This window comes from Palaemon carinicauda, chromosome 21 (assembly GCF_036898095.1).
Source record: "Palaemon carinicauda isolate YSFRI2023 chromosome 21, ASM3689809v2, whole genome shotgun sequence".
Classification (NCBI taxonomy): Eukaryota; Metazoa; Arthropoda; class Malacostraca; order Decapoda; family Palaemonidae; genus Palaemon; species Palaemon carinicauda.
Window position 1 is genome coordinate 121,410,804 of NC_090745.1, and position 20,839 is coordinate 121,431,642.

General features: G+C 38.4%; 2 protein-coding genes across 6 annotated transcripts in view; one reads left to right on the forward strand and one right to left on the reverse strand.

Moving 5' to 3' along the window:
- Nucleotides 1–4,523, reverse strand: part of LOC137615451 (COP9 signalosome complex subunit 7b-like) — a 35,477-nt gene extending 30,954 nt beyond the window's left edge. For both annotated transcript variants that reach the window (XM_068345330.1, XM_068345331.1), the window contains exon 1: nucleotides 4,441–4,523. The gene's annotated coding sequence lies outside the window, so the exon portion shown is untranslated. The remainder of the gene's footprint in view (nucleotides 1–4,440) is intronic.
- A 3,667-nt stretch (nucleotides 4,524–8,190) lies between these two features.
- The window catches only part of LOC137615454 (mitochondrial chaperone BCS1-like), a 29,484-nt gene continuing 16,835 nt past the window's right edge, over nucleotides 8,191–20,839 (forward strand). For 2 of the 4 annotated variants that reach the window (XM_068345335.1, XM_068345334.1), the window contains exons 1-3: nucleotides 8,199–8,333; nucleotides 12,024–12,177; nucleotides 13,525–13,736. In XM_068345335.1, coding sequence (XP_068201436.1) covers nucleotides 12,067–12,177; nucleotides 13,525–13,736 — 323 coding nt within the window. In that variant the 5' untranslated portion in view covers nucleotides 8,199–8,333; nucleotides 12,024–12,066. Of the gene's footprint in view, nucleotides 8,334–12,023; nucleotides 12,178–13,524; nucleotides 13,737–20,839 lie in introns of all 4 variants that reach the window. The other 2 variants (XM_068345336.1, XM_068345337.1) reach the window with 2 other exon arrangements.

Genomic DNA, 20,839 nt, shown 5'->3' on the forward strand with positions numbered 1-20,839 from the left:
CGGGTGCTCAGCATCCTGGAAGGAAGGGAGATGGAGGTTGCCCCCAGCGTACAGTACATGGCCATACACCTCTCTCTCCATCGTGGGGAGGCCTATCCCTACAACTATGGCAAACTTTACTTGACTTCAACCTCTTCCTCCTCTTCATCTGAGAAGGAAGAGCCAGAATCCGAGTCTCCATGGACTTTTAGGACACAGCTGGATGCACAAGAGGTACCAGGGGAAAGGTAGCCTTGGCTACCAACTCCCTCAAAAAAGCCACGGAGAACTTACCGAAAAGACCTAAAGAAGCCCAAAACTTTCTTGGCCCAAACTCGTTGTCATAAGCATGCACGGTCACAGTTGAAGGGCCTTCAGTCTCCGGCAAGGAGTAGAGGACACTAGGGATTCCTGGTGCACTAACAAAGCCTGAAAAACCTGCTGATGTCTATCCTCGCTCTCCTAACCCCTGCAGCATAATCCCTATTACCAGATCTGCAGGCATAATCACAGCACCGGCAGCAGCAATCACGCCCCCCGAGGATACAGCAGTGGTGACAGATTACCTCAGCATTTACTTGGGTATTGCCCAGTCTGACTCCAACGAATTTTAGCAAGAGCAGTTTTGCATGTCTGTACTCAACAACGGCCGAAGCAAAAGTGAGTCTTCCTCGACTAGAGAGGTTACGGAGCTCTTCACCAGTTGAATAACCGCTCGTTATCCAACTTCAATAAATGATTTCAGCGTGCGCCAAAACGATCTCCCTAAGTAAAAGACAAGGGTATGTATGCCGCATAAGAACAAAGAATATTTTCTGATTCTATGTACTTTATAGCCTCTTTAATGTTTAAGCACAACACACATGGGTTTTGTTCTGAAAATAAAGCACATTTCCAACTGCAGATAACTATGACCTAATCATCTATAGTATATTCAAAACACAAACAGTCCGGCTGACTATAGGTAATATGGCTCATAAAAACCAAGATCACACAATATAAAACACTATAATGAAAGCAATTTAAATGTGGGAACTAATCCAGGTTTTAGCAAGTGGTAAATACCATGACGTGTGAATTACAATTATAATAACACTTCCTCACATACGAAAGACTATCTTAAAACACAAAATTGGAGATATTAAAACTACAAAAAAAATGTAAATGAATAAGTGAACAATTAAGAGTTTTTCACAGTATGCAAACCAAACCAACATACTGTACTGTAAATACATGCATTAGAGTTTTGGTTAATAAGCAATAAAGCAGTACACTTGTTAAAAAAATTAATTAAGTTAGGTAAATGTTTTTCTTAACTATTATACAATTGGACATGAATATACCATCATTCATATAAAACACATTGCAAACTTTCAATTTCTTGACAAAATAAAGTTGATTAACTTTAGAGGTGGGTAATCTGTGAAACCGCACTTTCAAAAATTATTCTTTCATTTACTAGATAAGGCCATTAGTATAGGCAATCAAATACCTTTCCGTGGCCAAGCAAGCTTTGTGATGCAACTGAAAAAGTGGAAAAGCACAAAGGAATTAAGTCACTCCAACTAGGGTTATCTAATCTACACCATGAGTTACGCTAGGCAGCCAAATTAACCCTTTTACCCCCAGGCTCTTTGGAAATTTCCAACCCTTAACAACCAAGGGGTTATTTTTTTCCCAGCACATTTTGCAGTATATATATTTTTTTAAATTGCTCTAACAGCCTTAATTTTTGTCATAGAGAGGTCAGGTTGGTCTCATTCTCTTGGAAAATGCCTGAATTTTTTTCAAAAAATTATCTAAAATATGAAAAAAAAAAAATTTTTATAGCATTTTTTGGCAAGGACGTACCGGTACGTCCATGGGGGTAAAGGGATGGGTTTTGTGAAACGTACCAGTACGTCCTTTGGGGGTAAAAGGGTTAATGATAAAACTAATAGATACCATATTTTTATATGGTTAGCTAATGGCAATAACTTAAAATTTGCTCTGCACATCTTAACAGCACTTTGGATTTTGTTTTAGAAGTACAGTATGTGAATCCACAATGAACAGGTCTTTAAGTTTATAAAGTGATATTTATTTTAATATTGTTACTCTTCTTAAGATATTTCATTTTTCCTTGTTTCCTTTCCTCACTGAGCCATTTTCCCTGTTGGAGCCCCGGGGCTTATAGCATCCTGCTTTTCCAACTAGGGATGTAGCTTAGCAAATAATAATAATAAGTATTTCCCCTGTTACCAGCACTAGTAAAGATTAGAATCTAGTATTCCTTGCAAAACTTACCAAGGAAGCAATGCCCTTACTCATTGGGGCAGAAAGTCTAGGTAGTCTATTTTATAATATATTACTATAATTCTAATGTAACTACAACTACATGCAGTTAAATAATAGGTAAAATTAGTTTTATAATGAAATGAACCCTATTGTCATGGTGAGGCTGGCCCTTTACAGTCAACGTTCTAGCCTTTCAGATGCGGTATTCAAAAGCTTACGGTACACATCATCGATCCCATACTCATCACTAAATACCCTTTGTTGGCTAGAAGTTGGAACCAATACTTGTCAATATCTTTTAACATCTTAACACTCAATTGGGAATTACCATGAGAATTTTATGGTAAAAACAATCTCCACAATTCTTAGATTAATCAAATTTCCCTCATTCTAACTTTGCCAGATATATTTAAAGTCATTTCATCAATGAAATTAGTTGTAGACAAGATAATGAATTTTCCAATTCACAAAAGTCCATGATGTTGGTTTAATTCACTTTGATTGGGGATTTAAAAATAATCTCAACAGTATTAAAATAATTGTTTCTACCTTTCTTCATACAATATTTTACATAGTTCCTTCATTAGAACTATTATATTACAGGAAATATTAAGTAAATTTTGAAAGATTCTGACCATTTATAGGTTGAAATTAAAATACGCCCCCCATGCATTTAGCCATGGTTTTAATCTGTCTTGGGTTAGAGATCTCTTGCTTGAGGGTACACTAGAGCACACTATGCTATCTTGTTTCTCTTCCTTTTGTTATTTGGAAGTTATTGTCCTCTTATTATTTTCAAGTTTTTATTGTTTATATAAGAAAGATTTATTCTGTAATTATTTTTCTTAAACTTCTCTTGTATTTTTTCCTTTCTTCACTGGGCTATTATCCCTGTTGGAGCCCTTGGGCTTATAGCATCCCGCTTTTCCAACTACGGTTGTAGGTTAGCAAGTAATAATAATAATAATTATAATAATATAAATGGACATAATTATGATATAACTTTGCCCAAGTACTGTTATGATGGTAGGATATTAGACAAGTAAGAACACAGTATCCTAGGTAGCCTATATTCAACTACGGAAAGCAGGGGGCATTAGCGAGGTTTCGAGGTTTATTGGCAATGGCATGTGGGTATAGATTCACTCTAGTTAACCTAGAGGTGATAAAGCTCGACTTTATAATTCTCAATAACTATAACACTCTATAACCTAGTAGCGGGCTTATTGTAAACTTCGGTACCTTATGAGGAGCCTTTGTATAACAGACACGAAAACTTCCCCACCTAACCTAACATACAAACCCGTTCTTACCTACTTACCTAACGGCCTGCAGAGCTCACCCTTAGACAGCTGTATCTTAGCGATGGGACTGGAAATAGGGAGGATATGGGGTATGGCCGTCATCATGCATACGACCCCCTATGAAAAGTACCTATGGAGCCTATGTATATCAGCGGCCAGTTCCTAACGCGTTCATTAAAAATGGACATTAACTAACCTAAACTTTCCACCCTAACCGGAGCCTTTGTAGGGTGACGGCCAAATCCCGTAGAAAACGGGAATATTCTGAACTATGGCCGTCGTTCTAAAATCGATTTTGGCGGGAGAAGCTAACTTAAAAAAACCCACCTAACCTATGCTAAAGGCCGTATCCTTACCCACGGGGGCTGCGCCCCCCCGGACCCCCCTTACACAACATATTTAAGATCTGTAGACCATTTCCAAACGTTTTTATTCTATACAAGATAACAGTCGGAGCGATAATAAGCACATTAGGACGCTTGGCCGTAGCGCTACAAACTACCCCCCTAACCTACAAGCCGTGTCCTTACCTACTTACCTAACGGGGGGTATTAACAGCCCCCTTACAATGCCGCATTCTAAGTTAGGCATAATAATACAGTAAAATAATACCGGCTGCTATCATACATACACCCCCATAAGTATTGCATCCATAAGCTACCAATCTTTCGCTCTAGTATTAGTAAAATTCAGCAATATGCGTGGTAGGACACCTATGGGGTAGACCTCTATAGAGGTTGATATAGACCATTTATTACGTCATTTGACTATTACAACTTTCCATTTTAACTTCATCATGATAACTAGATATCTATTGTTACAATTAAACCTCATTTACTTAAATCTATAACAGCAGGCAATAAAAATAAAGTAAACTTACCAGAAAATACAAGTAATGTTGTGATGAAAACACAGAGGACCTTCTTCTTCCTCTTTCAATCTTGAATAGAAAGTTGGGTTACAAGAACATACAAAGTCAGGTAGGATCAGGTTGCCAGATATGGGTATTTATCCCTAGATTTGGAGACTTATCCCTACATTTTGGAATTTATCCTTAGATTTTGGATGACTGTTGACGATATTCTGTTCATATATCTATGAAGAAGAAACAGCGATGAGTAAACCTTTATATTGTTGCAATTAGTTTATTTACAATTACATGAAGTATAGCGAGTAATTTCTGTATTAGAAGACAATATAGTTCTGGAAATGGGGATTTTTATCACTTTTAGGGATTTTTACACTAACCCATCTGGCAACACTGGGTAGGATGCCGTTACAGAGATAAATCATGCCAGTATTTCTCTTAAATATTCCATATAAGAATTAGAAGAAATAAAATATTTTAATAAAAACAAATAAATTAAAAGAATAAGTCATTAGAATACAGAGAAGGCTATCTTCTTCAGGTAGGATGCCGTTACAGAGATAAATCATGCCAGTATTTCTCTTAAATATGCCATAGAAGAATTAGAAGAAATAAAAAATTGTAATAAAAACAAATAAATTAAAAGAATAAGTCATTAGAATACAGAAAAGGCTATCTTCTTCAGGTAGGATGCCGTTACAGAGATAAATCATGCCAGTATTGCTCTTAAATATGCCATAGAAGAATTAGAAGATAAAAATTTGTAATAAAAACAAATAAATTAAAAGAATAAGTCATTAGAATACAGAGAAGGCTATCTTGTTCACAAAAAGTAAGTTGACCTTAACGACAATTTCAGGGGAAAATACACATATATTTTTTACGATTCATATAAAGAGACGGTAAAAGTTAAACAAATGATGTTTTATTATATAATATACATATGCTGTAGATAGATTCAAATAGTATAAATGATTATTTTTAATTTAACAGGGTACGAATAAACTTGTCTTGTGAAATGAACAGCGAGAAACAAGAGAAATTATGAGTCTAGGCATAATTCTTAACAAATAAAAAGAAAAGCAAAGTTCAAAGTTGGAGCAAATGCTTTTTTGTTGACCAGGCGGACATGAGTCATTTTATAGTTTATTTATGACATATTTGTTTTTGATGCTGTTAATAGTTTATATATGACATGTCTGTTTTGACGTTGTTACTGTTTTTAGAATGATTTATTGTTAATTTGTTCTCTTCATTTATTTATTTCCTTATTTCCTTTCCTCACTGGGCTATTTTTCCCTGTTGGAGCCCCTGGGCTTATAGCATCTTGCTTTTCCAACTAGGGTTGTAGCTTGGATAGTAATAATAATAATAATAATTTACTACATGTTACTAGAAGGGTCTATGGAAAAAATTCACCTCACTAAATATTACTACTCAGTCATTATCGTTTTGTTTGTATGGCATATATTCTTTCTTTGGTATAATTTTTGTTAGACCACAGCATACTGTTATTTCCAGCTAACTTTACTATATATAAAAAAAATATTCAATTAGTGTTTAAGTCATTATGAATATCATACTGAAACCAAAACAATGCAGATTACAAGTAATCAAAATTAATTAAGGTACACCCATAATCATACAAAGGCTTTTCTGCATTTTCTATTTATTATTATTATTATTATTATTATTATTATTATTATTATTATTATTATTATTATTATTATTATTATTATTATTATTATTATTATTATTATTAAATGCTAAGCTACAACCCTAGTTGGAAAAGCAGGATGCTATAAGCCCAGGAGCCCCAACAGGGAAAATAGCCCATTGAGGAAAGGAAATAAGGAAATAAGGAAAAATAGAACATTTTAGGAACAGTAACAATATTAAAATAAATATTTCCTATTTAAACTATAAAAACTTTAACAGAACAAGAGGAAGAGAAACTAGATAGAAAAGTGTGCCCAAGTGTACCCTCAAGCAAGAGAACTCTAACCCAAGGCAGTGTAAGACCATGGTACAGAGGCTATGGCACTACCCAAGAATAGAGAACAATGGTTTGATTTTGGAGTGTCCTCCTAGAAGAGCTGCTTACCATAGCTAAAGAGTCTCTTCTACCCTTACCAAGAGGAAAGTAGCCACTGAACAATTACAATGCAGTAGTTAACCCCTTGGGTGAAGAAGAATTGTCTAGTAATCACAGTGTTGTCAGGTGTATGAGGACAGAGGAGAATCTGTAAAGGATAGGCCAGACTATTCGGTGTCTGTGTAGGCAAAGGGAAAGTGAACCGTAACCATAATGCCTCTAATGTTTTCCAGCTAATATTTTGCGTAGAATCGATACAACTTAATGTTTAGCACATATCAGTATGTTTTAATTACTGTGATAGTAATTTCAATATTACTCAGTAAGCTACACATTAAACTTTAGATACAACTTAATGTTTAGCACATATCAGTATTTTTCAATTAGTGTGATAGTAATTTCAATATTACTCAGTAGGCTACACATTAAACTTTAGATACAACTTAATGTTTAGCACATATCAGTATGTTTCAATTAGTGTGATAGTAATTTCAATATTACTCAGTAGGCTACACATTAAGCTTTAGATACAGAATGAAAAGTTTCATTAGTCAAATTTTATTCATTGTTATTATTATTATTATTATTATCATTATTATTATTACTATCCAAGCTACAACCCTAGTTGGAAAAGCAAGATGCTATAAGCCCAGGGGCTCCAACAGGGAAAAATAGCCCAGTGAGGAAAGGAAATAAGGAAATAAATAAATGAAGAGAACAAATTAACAATAAATCATTCTAAAAACAGTAACAACGTCAAAACAGACATGTCATATATAAACTATTAACATTCTTAAACACATATCAAATCTTCGTCACTTAATTTGATTTTTATTTGAGTGTATACTAGGTAAAAACTATTTTCGATAAGGGATAAAAAACTTGCCATAAGATAGTAGTAAAATTTTGATTCCTAAGAATTTGGTAATGAGATTTAAGACATTTGACTGTGACACTGGAGCATTTTAGATAAGGAATAAAAACATAAGTAGAAAAATTTTACTAATACATATTTGAAAAATATCAAATCTACGTCACTTACTTTGATATTAATTTCAGTATATAAAAGGTACAAATTACTTTCGATAAGGGATGAAACAAACTCGCTATAAAATAGCAGTAAAATTTAATTCATATGAATTTGAGAATGAGAACAAATGACTTTCGATAAGGGATAAAAACACTTGTTATAAAGTAGTAATAAAATTTGATTCATAAGAATTTGATAATGAGAAGAAATTATTTTCGATAAGGGATAAAAAAAAAGCGTAATAAAATAGTGTTAAAATTTAATTCATATGAATTTGAGAATGAGAACAAATGACTTTCGATAAGGGATAAAAATGCTTATTATAAAGTAGTAATAAAATTTGATTCATAAGAATTTGATAATGGGAACAAATTATTTTTGATAAGGGATAAAAAACGCTTTAAAATAGTGTTAGAATTTAATTCATAAGAATTTGAGAACTTGAGAATGAGAAACATTACTGACTTTGAACACCTGAGTCCTGACTGTCACACTCGAGCAGAACCTGTTATAAACTAGTAATAAATTTTAATTCATAAGAATTTGATAATGAGAACAAATTATTTTTGATAAGGGATAAAAAAAACGCAATAAAATAGTTAATATTTAATTCATAATTTGAGAATGAGAAACATTACTGACTTTGAACACCTGACTGTGACACTCGACTCGAGCTGAACCAAATAGTAAACACCGGTAGTTTGATGAGTTTTTATTTTAATTAATGGCACATTGTCAACCAGATATAATTAACCTGCATATTAGAGTAGAATAAAAATGGTAAGACAGCATTTACTAATTAGTATTACGTTAATAAAGTAGATTTAGCTTTAATTCTAAGGTATGTCACGATCTTGGCATGGGGTAGTTCGGTAGCCCAATTGAAGGATTCTGAAGACGATAAAATGTATATGGCGACATTTTTCAAGTTATAAAGACTTTTAAACCAATGTATATTATGGTAGGAAACATTTCATTCATGAAATAAACGAAGATATGGGTATTACCTATCTAAAGGTTCCCACCTAACCTAATCTAGGACGCCAGTCCATACATGCAGGACTTAGCGTCTATACCTTACCTTAACCTAAGCTAGACCTAATGCCTGTGTTATTGTTCACCTTAACTTACCTTCACCTAACTTAGGCCTTGTGCCTGTTATTTCGCCCCTTAACTCTTCTTAACCCAACGTAGGCCTAATTCCTGTGTTATCTTCAACCTTAATTTATCCTAATGCAACGTAGGCCTTATGCCCATCTTATTTTCCACCTTAACTTAGCTTATCCAAAGTAGGCGTTATTTCTGTTATTTTCCCGGTAAATTTTGATGTTAGAACAATATATGGAGATTTTTTGGAGCCTTTGTAGGGTGATGGCCAGATTCCGTAGAAAACGGGAATATTCTGAGCTATGGCCGTCGTTCTAAAAACGATTTTGGCGAGAGAAGGTAACTTGAAAAACCCACCTAACCTATCCTAAAAGCCGTATCCTTACCCAGGAGGGCTTTGCCCCCTCGGACCCCCCCACCCTTACACAAGTTTCCTTACCTACGAGTACGACGGGAGAAGCTAACCTAAAAAACCCACCTAACCTATGCTAAAAGTCGTGTCCTTACCCAGGGGGCTGCCCCCCCCCCCAGGACCCCCCCTTACACAATATATTTAAGATCCGTAGACCATTTCCAAACGTTTTTATTCTATACAAGATAACAGTCGGAGCGATAATAAGCAAATTATGACGCTTGGCCGTAGCGCTACAAACTACCCGATTTTGTTTATCAGCGGCCAGCTCCTCCTGCATGTATAGAAAATGGTAATTTTCTTTTCATTTTCTAGTCCATTTTTCTGCAAAACCTCCACACAAAAATAACACCTAACCTAACCTACAAGCCGTGTCCTTACCTACTTACCTATCTGGGGGCTAACCCCCCTTGCAACCCCCTTACATGACCGTATTCTTAGTCGGCCGCTATCATACATACATGTGGCATACAGGTGGCCGCTATCATACATAAGCTAACAATATATTTTATGACTTCAAAAAAACGTGATTACGGTATAAATACAGGTGTTTTTAATGTTTTTGATAACGATTTCTTGTGGAAGTCCTTAGTTTTTGAGTTAAGGTGAATCGACTACCATAATTGGAAAACTATGGTTTTGTGCTAGATATCCTCATTAATTATGTTCGAAACGCCTTAAAATATACCTTTTACTTATTTAATTGCCTGATATTTCCATTAACGTTTTTAAACGTTGTTTCCACCAGTCATCACTGTAAAAAACCAGTCATCATATTTCAACAGTCACCGTAATCGAAATCGAGTACAGTAATAGTAATGAAACACGGTCAAAACAGTGGAACTTTCTTTTACCAGGACTTCTGGGTGCATAGCCCTTTTACCCCCAAGATAAGGTTAAATTTTGAACACATTTTTCCATATATTTTTTTTGAAATTGCTCTAACAGCCTTAATTTCTGTCATAGAGAGGTCAGCTTAGTCTCATTCTTTTGGAAAATGCCTGAAGTTTCTCATAAAGTTATCGAAAATATGCAAAAACATGTAAATAACAGTGTTTTGCAAAAACGTACCGGTACGTCCTCTGGGGGCGAAAGGGATAGGAAATGTGACTTTCCATCTCATTTTATGTGGAGTCCTTAACAGTGTTCATTGTATTACAAAATACTCCCTTGTGAGCTGAGCTAGTATGCTCGCTTCGATCGCGATTAATTATTATTTCGTTGCTCCTATGTTCTGGCAAGTGGAGCATGTTTTGCTGCAGACGATAGCCCTGTGAGCTAGTATAATGGGGTTAATTATCAATTATAATTTAGAAATTGATTGCCTAAGTTATTATTACCTATCAATTCATAGTTCTGGATTTAAATGAATGCGCTAGTAATGATTTATTGAAGTATGTTGATTAAAATCATTCTGGGAAAGTTGTGTTAATGTAAAATAAAACCATTTTCCTAATCAGCTTCTCCTCAGAAACTTGGTTTTCGAGACACATCTCCATTAAAACTTGAAAAGTATAACTTTCCGATAGTTATTACTTACAAAAATGTTCAAAAGCCTTATAAATACACCAATAACATCCATTTTCCCTTTAGAAAAGGTAGTGACTGTATATTTGTTATAATCGAAACATTGAGATCCTCACAAACCAAAATATAAGGAAGTTCAGAGTTCAAATGATGGAGATAGCATCTCTTTACAGTGTCAGACGATTGGTTTGTAAAAAGTCTCGTGATAGTGAAAATGGTTCTGATTGGCCACTTGGACAGTGATTGCAAACAGATTCTGGTGTTGTAGAAAGTGGGAAATTATTGTCACAAGGTTAAAATTGGGAATTTTTTTTTATTAAATTATGAACTTGGGCTATTATTTGTTTCCAACCGTAGGATATGGTGTTCAAAATACAGTAGTATATTTGAAGGAGTTCCAATCTCTTAACCCTTTTACCCTCAGGCTATTTAGAACTTTCCAACCCTTAACCCCCAGGGGTTACTTTTTTTCTAAGCACATTTTGCAGATTATTTTTATTAAAATTGCTCTAACAGCCTTAATTTTTGTCATAGAGAGGTCAGGTTGGTCTCATTCTCTTGGAAAAAGCCTGAAGTTTATAAAAAAATTATCAAAAATATGCAAAAAAAAAATGTAAATAGCAGTTTTTTGCATGGACGTACCGGTACGTCCATGGGGATAAAGGGATGAGTTTTGTGAAACGTACCAGTATGTCCTTTGGGGGTAAAAGGCTTAAATAATAATATATGTATAGTGCTACGCTATCTTAAAACCTTTCTCTCACTCAGTGTGCATAATTATCATGCTTGTTTTATCGCACAAGTTGACAAGTAAATCTTTATGCGGGCACCATTATCAGTAATTATCAAAACATCACATTTCTGCCTAACCTAAGCTTGGAGGGTGTGTCATTAATTATTGAAAGTCTTCAACCTTTACATTTGTTACACTCAACACCCTGTTCTTGCTCTCTTAGTCAAACAGATATGAGACAGCCTGTTGTTTGTGTCTATATCCTTAATAGTGTAGGGTAGGCTACTACCAATTCATATAGAATGCACTTCCTGTATTAACTTGAAATCGTACCTTTATTTAATCCTATTCATAGAGTAAATCTACATTCGGTGGAAATGTGTTTCAAGAGTCCATGTGACCATGTATTCCTACTTATCTTTCTGTGTAATGAAATACAAGTTCTTATCTCTGCAATTTCCTAAGTAAAATTTATTCTTTTTCACTCTAATGTACAATGATTTTTTTTTTTTTAATATTGCAATTCATTTAGGCATATTTGTCATGCTATATTGAAGCCTGAGCCCCAATTATACTTAAATAATTACTGCAAAGAAAATGGGAAAGCAGTGAATACATATCTTAGTGGAATCCAGGATGATATGGAAAGTTTGTTAAGGTCTCTTCATCATTCCAGTGTTGTTACTTTCAGAAAAATACCTGACGTGAAGCAGTGATGCCCATAGATCATCATCATGGGGGTACAAGATTTGGTGTCGTCCTTAGCGGATAATCCATACTTCAGTGCTGGCTTCGGTTTGTTTGGAGTTGGAGCAGGAGCAGCAATCCTTAGGAAGGGATATATGGTGAGAAAATATTTAGTGTTGTGTATTTTTGACTACATGTACACTTGCCTTCATTAATTCCGGTACACTTCAGGGGAAGCTAAGGAGACATAAATCTACCGGAATGAATGAAGCCAACTGTACAGAAACCATTGACTTTTATATAGTACTGTATGTCTTCAGCGCAAGTTGGAAGATCCCCTGAATCTTTTGACATGGTAGATGTGGGAGGTAGGTGGGAAGAGTCGCACACCTGCCTGACTGTATCATGTCACTTTTGTCTTTGGCAGCAGAGTATGGGCGTACTTATTGCTTCTCTTTCGACTGTTGGATCTTTTCTGTGACATGAGTCTTTTTGTTGTTTATATATGACATATCTGTTTTGGACGTTGTTAATAGTTTATACAGGACATATCTGTTTTGACGCTGTTACTGTTTTTAGAATGATATATTGTTAATTTATTCTCATCATTTATTTATTTCCTTATTTCCTTTCCTCACTGGGCTATTTTTCCCTGTTGGAGCCCTTGGGCTTATAGCATCTTGCTTTTCCAACTAGGGTTGTAGCTGGGCTAGTAATAATAATAATAATAATAAGGGTTTGTTTTATTTTGTCTTGCGTGAGTGCTTTCACTAAACAGCAGGAGCACATAGAGGGTAATCATGTGGTAAATTTAAATTTGTTTCTTCAAGATTACAAACTTTCTATCTCACATGTTTTGTACCTTGTGAAGGGCTGGACTGTACACTCAGGTGAGTGAGTGAGGGATGGCAGAGGGACCTGGGGGTTTTGAGTTCCAGAACAATAGGATACCAGTTCCTCTTTGGAATCCACTAGAGCTGCTGTTTCCTTAGAAGTCCGCAGTTTGTTCAGGACTTTCAGTAAGAGGTTGAATAGAGGAAATAGTGTGTGTGTGTAGGGGGGGGGGGGGTAGGGAGAACTAGGAAGGTTCTTGAGGCAAAGGTAAAAAAATGACAAGATACAGTTGGGCATGCAGGACCCCCCCCCCTATACCTCCCTACTTTGCTAAAGATTCAGTGGCTGTTTCAGCTCATGCATAAGACATACATTCATTGCTACTTAAAAGATTTAGGTTTGTACTGTATGCTACTTAAGGGAAATTGAAATTACTTTAAAGATTTGTGATAATTATTCATTCTGATGATAACATAGGCTCCTCATACAGTACTTCTGTTTATAACTGTACTGTATGCTCTCTGCATTGATATGAAAATATTAGCCTTTACTTAAATTTTTATAATAAGTAATTTTTGTGGATGAATATTTGACTGATGGTCATATTAATGCTTTGGAAACAACTCATTTTAGTGAATTTACATTTCAAATTTTCAAAAATTTATCAACAGGTAGGCCTCATCTTGTTTCGTCGGCATTATATGACGACTCTAGAGGTTCCATGTCGTGACAAATCTTACAGCTGGCTTTTACACTGGATCACTGTTAAAGGCGCCCGAAAAACTCAGCATCTTAGTGTTGAAACGAAGTTCCACGAGATCGAAACGGGAAAGATTAGAACAGACTTCAACTTTATTCCAAGTGTAGGGGAACACTTTTTCTGGTAAGGAATATATTGTATTTTTCAATATTAAACTTACCCGATAATCATGTAGCTGTCAACTCCGTTGCCCGACAGAATTCTACGGAAGGGACGCCAGCGATCGCTATACAAGAGGGGGGTGTACTCACAAGCGCCACCTGTGGCCAGGTACTGCAGTACTTCTTGTTGACACCACTTCAATTTTTCCTCTGTCGTGCTTCCGGCAAGACGTTCATGGATACGCTTATAATTTTGGAGTCTTGTTCACGGTTTTTGGTGAAGTATTGCTCTAAGATTTCAGCTTTCGCTATTCAGGAAGTTTTATTATTAGCTTAGCTAACTTTTGGAATTAATTTGATTAATTATGGTGACGAAGAGAGTATGAACTCTCTTTCACCTTTAAATGGCCGACCCTTCCCTTAGACGGAAGTGTTGGTGTCTAAGAGAGTATAGACTCTCTTTCTTAATTTTGCTTAACAAAAGTTATAGATTTATTTTATATCTCTCCGCCTTTTATAGGCCTCTTCGATTAACTTCCTTTTATTATAAACTTATTAAAATTAATTTTTATATTTGTTTATATTCGACCTTTCCTAATAGTAGGCGGTCTTTTCTTGGTACCGAAGTTAATTAACATTGAGCCCGTCATTTCGGTTTTACCTGTTAACATATTATGCTATTTTAATGTTTTTGAAAGAATTTCTTTGATAGTCTCGTACTGTTTTCAAAGTTGAACTAACGTTTTGTTTTGTCTCTGCAGTTGTTGACGTTCAGAACGTTCAACTTGCGCTCTATCGTTACGATAGAGAGAGAATTTTCACGGTGTCACGTTGCAGTTAGAGTAACCGTGTCTAGCGTTTTGTTCATTCTTTCTTAACTTAATGGTTTTAATTCTAATAAAGGAACTTTTCATTTTGGGAAATATTTCAGTTTTTTCCTTTAACAATAATATGTTTTAACGATATATATGATTGGGCTCTTCTCTCAGGTTCTAAGTCAAGAGAGAGAGAGAGAGAGAGAGAGAGATAGAGACGGAGGGAGAAAGAGGAGGATAAACGTTTCGTTCAAGCGAGTAACGTTGTTATCGTTTTTGCTCTTCTCCCTAGTCTCTTTAGGGGAAGAAGGTAAACGTTTCTAGAGTTTTTTCTTGTTCTCAAGCTTTATGCGGTGAGAGATTTTAAACGTAGTTTATTTGATCTAGTGTTTAGTCTCTTTCCAGCCACTGAATTATTTATCTTTCATTAGATTTTTCTGTTACATTGTAATTCTGTTTTCGCAATTACTAACTTTTGAGAAAGGATAGAATTGCGTGTTTCAGATACAACCACTTAAAGTTTCGAGTTCAGTGAAATAAGTGCAAACAGAAAATCAAAAGTGATAAGTGATTAGCGCAAAGTGTGTCAGTGTTGTGCTTGAGGGTACTTCTGTGCGTGCCAGTCGTCCTCCCAGTCCGGGACCTCTTGCAAGCTCCCAAGCCCAGGGGAGAAGCAATGTCGAAGGGCAAAAGGGTTCGGCAGGCCTTGATCGGCGCACAGAAGTATCCTCGGTGGTTGCGGGCGTGTCTTACAGAGACCGTCACTCCCACCCGCAGACGATTGAGCCCTTTTTTTTTCTGCTCGTCTGCAGAAGAAATTTCGGGGAGAAAACGCTGGTCTCAGGTCTCAAGACCTCTTAAACGTAAAGTCCAGACCTATGCCAGACGTACGAAGTTAGAGTTCAACAACCCGGATGCAGTCATTGGGTTAGCTCTGACTCTCCTCAGTCATCAGGTGACTGCACACCTCCTAAGAGAGGTAAGGCGATGCCCCAACAGACCTCATCTTCTATTAAAGCTTTGCCTCAACAGACTTTATCGTCTGTTGATCCCAAGACGACTTTGCTGCAGTCCATGCAGTCGCAGCTTGCGGTCTTAATGCGTGAGTTTCAGGCTGAGAAGGTTACACCTCCTCCTGCGAACGCTCCGCCTCTCCGCAGTCCAGTCTGCCAGGCGTACGAAGTTGAGGTTCCTCAGGCTACCTTACCGCGTTCTGAGTTGCCAGTTACCAGCGGTGTGCAGCAACCTCCGCCTCCTCCTGCGAGAGCTCCGCCTCACCGCAGTCCAGTCTGCCAGGCGTACGAAGTTGAGGTTCCTCAGGCTACCTTACCGCGTTCTGAGTTGCCAGTTACCAGCGTTGTGCAGCAACCTTAACCTTCCTTAAGGCAACCTCAGCAATGGGAGCAGGAGTCTTATGCCTTACTTCCTCCGCTTCCGCTTGCGGTTCCACCAGCGAGGCAACAATCTCTTGAGGTACGACAACCTCTTCCATCAATGAGGCAGCCACCTCAGCACTCGCTGCAGCGACCTCAACTCGCGAGACAAGAACTGCGTTCTGCGCAGCCGCTACCTCAACTCTCGTAGCTCACACCTCAGGAACCTTAACTCGTTCCTCAGGAACCTGCTACTGCGCATCCGCAACCCTTACAGCAAGCGCAACTCTTGAGGCAGCAACCTCATGCTATGAGTCAGCCACCTCAACGCATGCATCTGCCACTTTTTCCTCAACTTGAGCTTCTTCCCATTCAACTTGGGAATAACAAATGACAATAATAACACCTCATTACTTTCATAACTTGCATTTGTAATCATATACATGTATGCCTACACAAACATTATGATAATGGAGGTTATTTGTATTACTTATATAAAAATATATATGTATTCCTTGCAATATATTTTTAACAAATCGCAAAATATGGCAAAAATATCTTCTAAACAAAAATGAATCATGAGTTATGAATGTAAGGTAATATTATGTTGATATTAAACCCCATGCAAGCATGCATGAAGTAATGCAGTGTTGCCAACAGGGCGAGTTTCCCTTTCCTGAGGTGAAGTAGATTATAGTACATTTAGTGTAGCTTAATTCTACGATTATCATGCCGGCTATCAAATTCATCAACAAAACAGTCTAAATCAATTCCCTCGGCACGTGCACTTTCAATGGACGGTAATGCGATATTACTCACTCTAGCACTGGTCATGGAATTTCTGAGAAATGTTACACGCCATGCAACACGCTCTGCTTACCTTACAGCATGCTCTACATACAGCATGCTCTGCATACAGCATGCTCTGCATACAGCATGCTCTGCATACAGCATGCTCTGCATACAACATGCTCTGCATACCTTACCGCATGCTTCTCAGTCACACTTCTTTGGTTGTTGCCAACTCACTAGACTGTCAAGCAGTTTCATAACGTTGCCTTCTAGTCTGCTGCTTTTGCACCAGTGAAACCCTCACTGAGAGAACTTAGCTTTTCTCGGATATGGTCCCTGTAGATGAGAAAGTGCTTTTCTCCCTCCTTCTGATATTCCCTTGAGGACTCTGTCATTTGGAGAGGAGCCTTTAGCTGCGTAGCCTCCTATGGACTTTTATTTAAGCATAACATGCTCCCAGGGAAGGTAATGGTTCCACTTCAGTCGCTAACCCCGTCTGTTACCACACCTGCTCCCATAGACCTTGAGCTGTGTTGCAAGACATGCAGTCCAAGCTTAGTCCTTGTTAGAGGATTTTTTTGTTTACGGAGTCAGTGTGTCACTGGGAAGACGTTCAACAACCAGCAGAAGTGACTTGTTGTGACGCAGTGCGGCAACCTCAGCAACCCGATAAGGAGTTGTCTGTACGACCCAGACAGTCTAGACAGCTTCGGGTTGTCACTGTACTTCCTCGCTTCCCCATGGTTGACAGTTCACAGACTGTGCAGCAGTACCATGATCTTGTGTCCGGCTCCGTCAGACGACTGGCTTTTAAGAGCTCCCACAAGTCGTCGCTGTCTGGAGATTCTCAGATGGACTATGGATCTGACCAAGGAACTGGGCCTCCTGGTCAATTTTGAGGAGTCTCAGCTCGTCCCATCCCAGACCATTGTCTCCCTGGGTATGGATCTTCAGAGTCGAGCTTTTCGGGCTTTTCCGTCGGCCCCAAGGATCTTCCAAGCCCTAGAATGCATCCAGAGCATGCTGAGAAGAAACCGATGCTCAGTCAGGTAGTGGATGAGTCTAACAGGGACACTTTCATCGCTGGCCCTGTTCATCGTGTTAGGGAGACTCCACCTCCCCCCCTTCAGTATCATCTAGCTGCTCACTGGATAAAGGACATGACGCTAGAGACGGTCTCAGTTCCTGTTTCCGAAGAGAGGAGGTCTTCTCTCGCGTGGTGTAAGAACAGCTTTCTTCTCAAGGAAGTGTATCTTTGGCTGTTCAGAAACCCGACCGCCTTCTCCTCTCAGACGCATCAGACACGGGCTGGGGTGCGACTTTGGACGGACAGGAATGCTCGGGAACATGGAATCAGGAACAAAGGACACTTCACATCAATTGCAAGGAGTTGTTGGCGGTTCTTCTGGCCTTGATAAACTTCAAGTCCCTCCAGCTTAACAAAGTGGTGGAGGTGGACTCTGACAACACCACAGCCCTGGCTTACATCTTCAAGCAGGGAGGGACTCTTTCGTGAAGTTGTTCTAGATCGCAAGGGACCTCCTCATCTGGTCTAAAGATCGAAAGCTCACGCTGGTAACGAGGTTCATTCAGGGCGGTATGAATGTCATGGCAGATCACCTCAGCCGGAAGGGTCAGGTCATCCCCACAGAGTGGACCCTTCACAAGAATGTTTGCAGCAGACTTTGGGCCCTGTGGGGTCAGCCAACCATAGATCTGTTCGCTACCTCGATAACCTAGAGACTCCTGTTGTATTGTTCTCCGATTCCAGACCCAGCAGCAGTTCACGTGGATGCTTTTCTGCTGGATTGGTTCCATCTCGACCTGTATGCATTCCCGCCGTTCAAGATTGTCAACAGGGTACTTCAGAAGTTCTCCTCTCGCAAAGGGACACGGCTGACGTTGGTTGGCTCCGCTCTGGCCCGCGAGAGAATGGTTCTTAGAGGTACTGCAATGGCTGGTCGACATTCCCAGGACTCTTCCTCTAGGAGTGAACCTTCTACGTCTACCTCACGTAAGAAGGTACACCCAAACCTCCACGCTCTTCGTCTGACTGCCTTCAGACTTTCGAAAGACTCTCAAGAGCTAGGGGCTTTTCGAAGGAGGCAGCCAGAGCGATTGCCAAAGCAAGGAGAACATCCACTCTCAGAATCTATCAGTCTCAAGGGGAAGTCTTCCGTAGCTGGTACAAGACCAATGCAGTTTCCTCAACCAGTACCACTGTAACCCAGATTGCTGACTTCCTGTTATATCTAAGGAAAGTAAGATCCCTTTCAGCTCCTACGATCAAGGGTTACAGAAGTATGTTGGCAGCGGTTTTCCGCCACAGAGGCTTGGATCTTTCCACCAACAAAGATCTACAGGACCTCCCTAGGTCTTTTGAGACCTCAAAGGAACGTCGGTTGTCCACTCCAGGCTGGAATCTAGACGTGGTCCTAAGGTTCCTTATGTCATCAAGATTTGAACCTCTCCAATCAGCCTCTTTTTAGGACCTCACATTAAAAACTCTTTTCCTCGTGTGCTTGACAACAGCTAAAAGAGTAAGTGAGATCCACACCTTCAGCAGGATCATTGTTTTCACATCTGAAACGGCTACATGTTCCTTGCAGCTCGGTTTTTGCTAAACGAGCTTCCTTCACGTCCTTGGCCTAAGTCGTTCGAGATCCCAAGCCTGTCCAACTTGGTGGGGAATGAACTGGAGAGAGTACTTTGCCCAGTTAGAGCTCTTAGGTACTATCTAAAAAGGTCTTAACCTTTACGAGGACAATCAGAAGCCTTATGGTGTGCTATCAAGAAACCTTCTTTTCCAAGTTCTAAGAACTCAGTTTCTTACTATTCAGGCTTCTGATTAGAGAAGCACATTCTCATCTGAAGGAAGAAGACCTTGCTTTGCTGAAGGTAAGGACACATGAAGTGAGAGCTGTGGCTACTTCAGTGGCCTTCAAACAGAGCCATTCTCTGCAGAGTGTTATGGATGCAACCTATTGGAGAAGCAAGTCAGTGTTCGCATCATTCTATCTCAAAGATGTCCAGTCTCTTTACGAGTACTGCTACACCCTGGGACCATTCGTAGCAACGAATGCAGTAGTAGGCGAGGGCTCAGCCACTACATTCCCATAATCCCATAACCTTTTAACCTTTCTCTTGAATACTTTTTATGGGTTGTACGGTCGGCTAAGAAGCCTTCCACATCCTTGTTGATTTGGCGGGTGGTCAATTCTTTCTTGAGAAGCGCCGAGGTTAAAGGTTGTGATGAGGTCCTTTAGTATGGGTTGCAGCCCTCGATACTTCAGCACCTTAGAGTTGTTCAGCCTCCTAAGAGGAACGCTGCGCTCAGTAAGGAAGACGAACTTATTTAAGGCAGAGTAATGGCTCAAGTCGACTTCCTTACCAGGTACTTGTAATTTCATTGTTATTTTGAATAACTGATAATATGAAATACGGGATACTTAGCTTCTTGATATACATGTACACTGGTTTTCACCCACCTCCCTGGGTGTGAATCAGCTACATGATTATCGGGTAAGTTTAATATTGAAAAATGTTATTTTCATTAGTAAAATAAATTTTTGAATATACTTACCCGATAATCATGATTTAATTGACCCACCCTTCCTCCCCATAGAACCAGTGGACCGAGGAAAAATTGAAGTGGTGTCAACAAGAAGTACTGCAGTACCTGGCCACAGGTGGCGCTTGTGAGTACACCCCCCTCTTGTATAGCGATCGCTGGCGTATCCCTTCCGTAGAATTCTGTCGGGCAACGGAGTTGACAGCTACATGATTATCGGGTAAGTATATTCAAAAATTTATTTTACTAATGAAAATAACATTTTAATCTATCTATCTATCTATCTATCTATCTAATTTAATCTAATCTATCTATATCTATCTGTCTGTATGTACAGTATGTATGTATAAAACACACTCTCTCTCTCTCTCTCTCTCTCTCTCTCTCTCTATCATATATATGTATGTTTATACAGTATATATATACATGTAAACACTGTAGTATGTATGAATTTTGCTCCTATGATTATACAAACCTTTTATCCTTTACAATAAAAGTATACCTTCAATCACACTGGAGCAGTCATTGAATGCTTAACAAGGTAGTTTCACAACATGTGGTTTGAGGGGGAAGC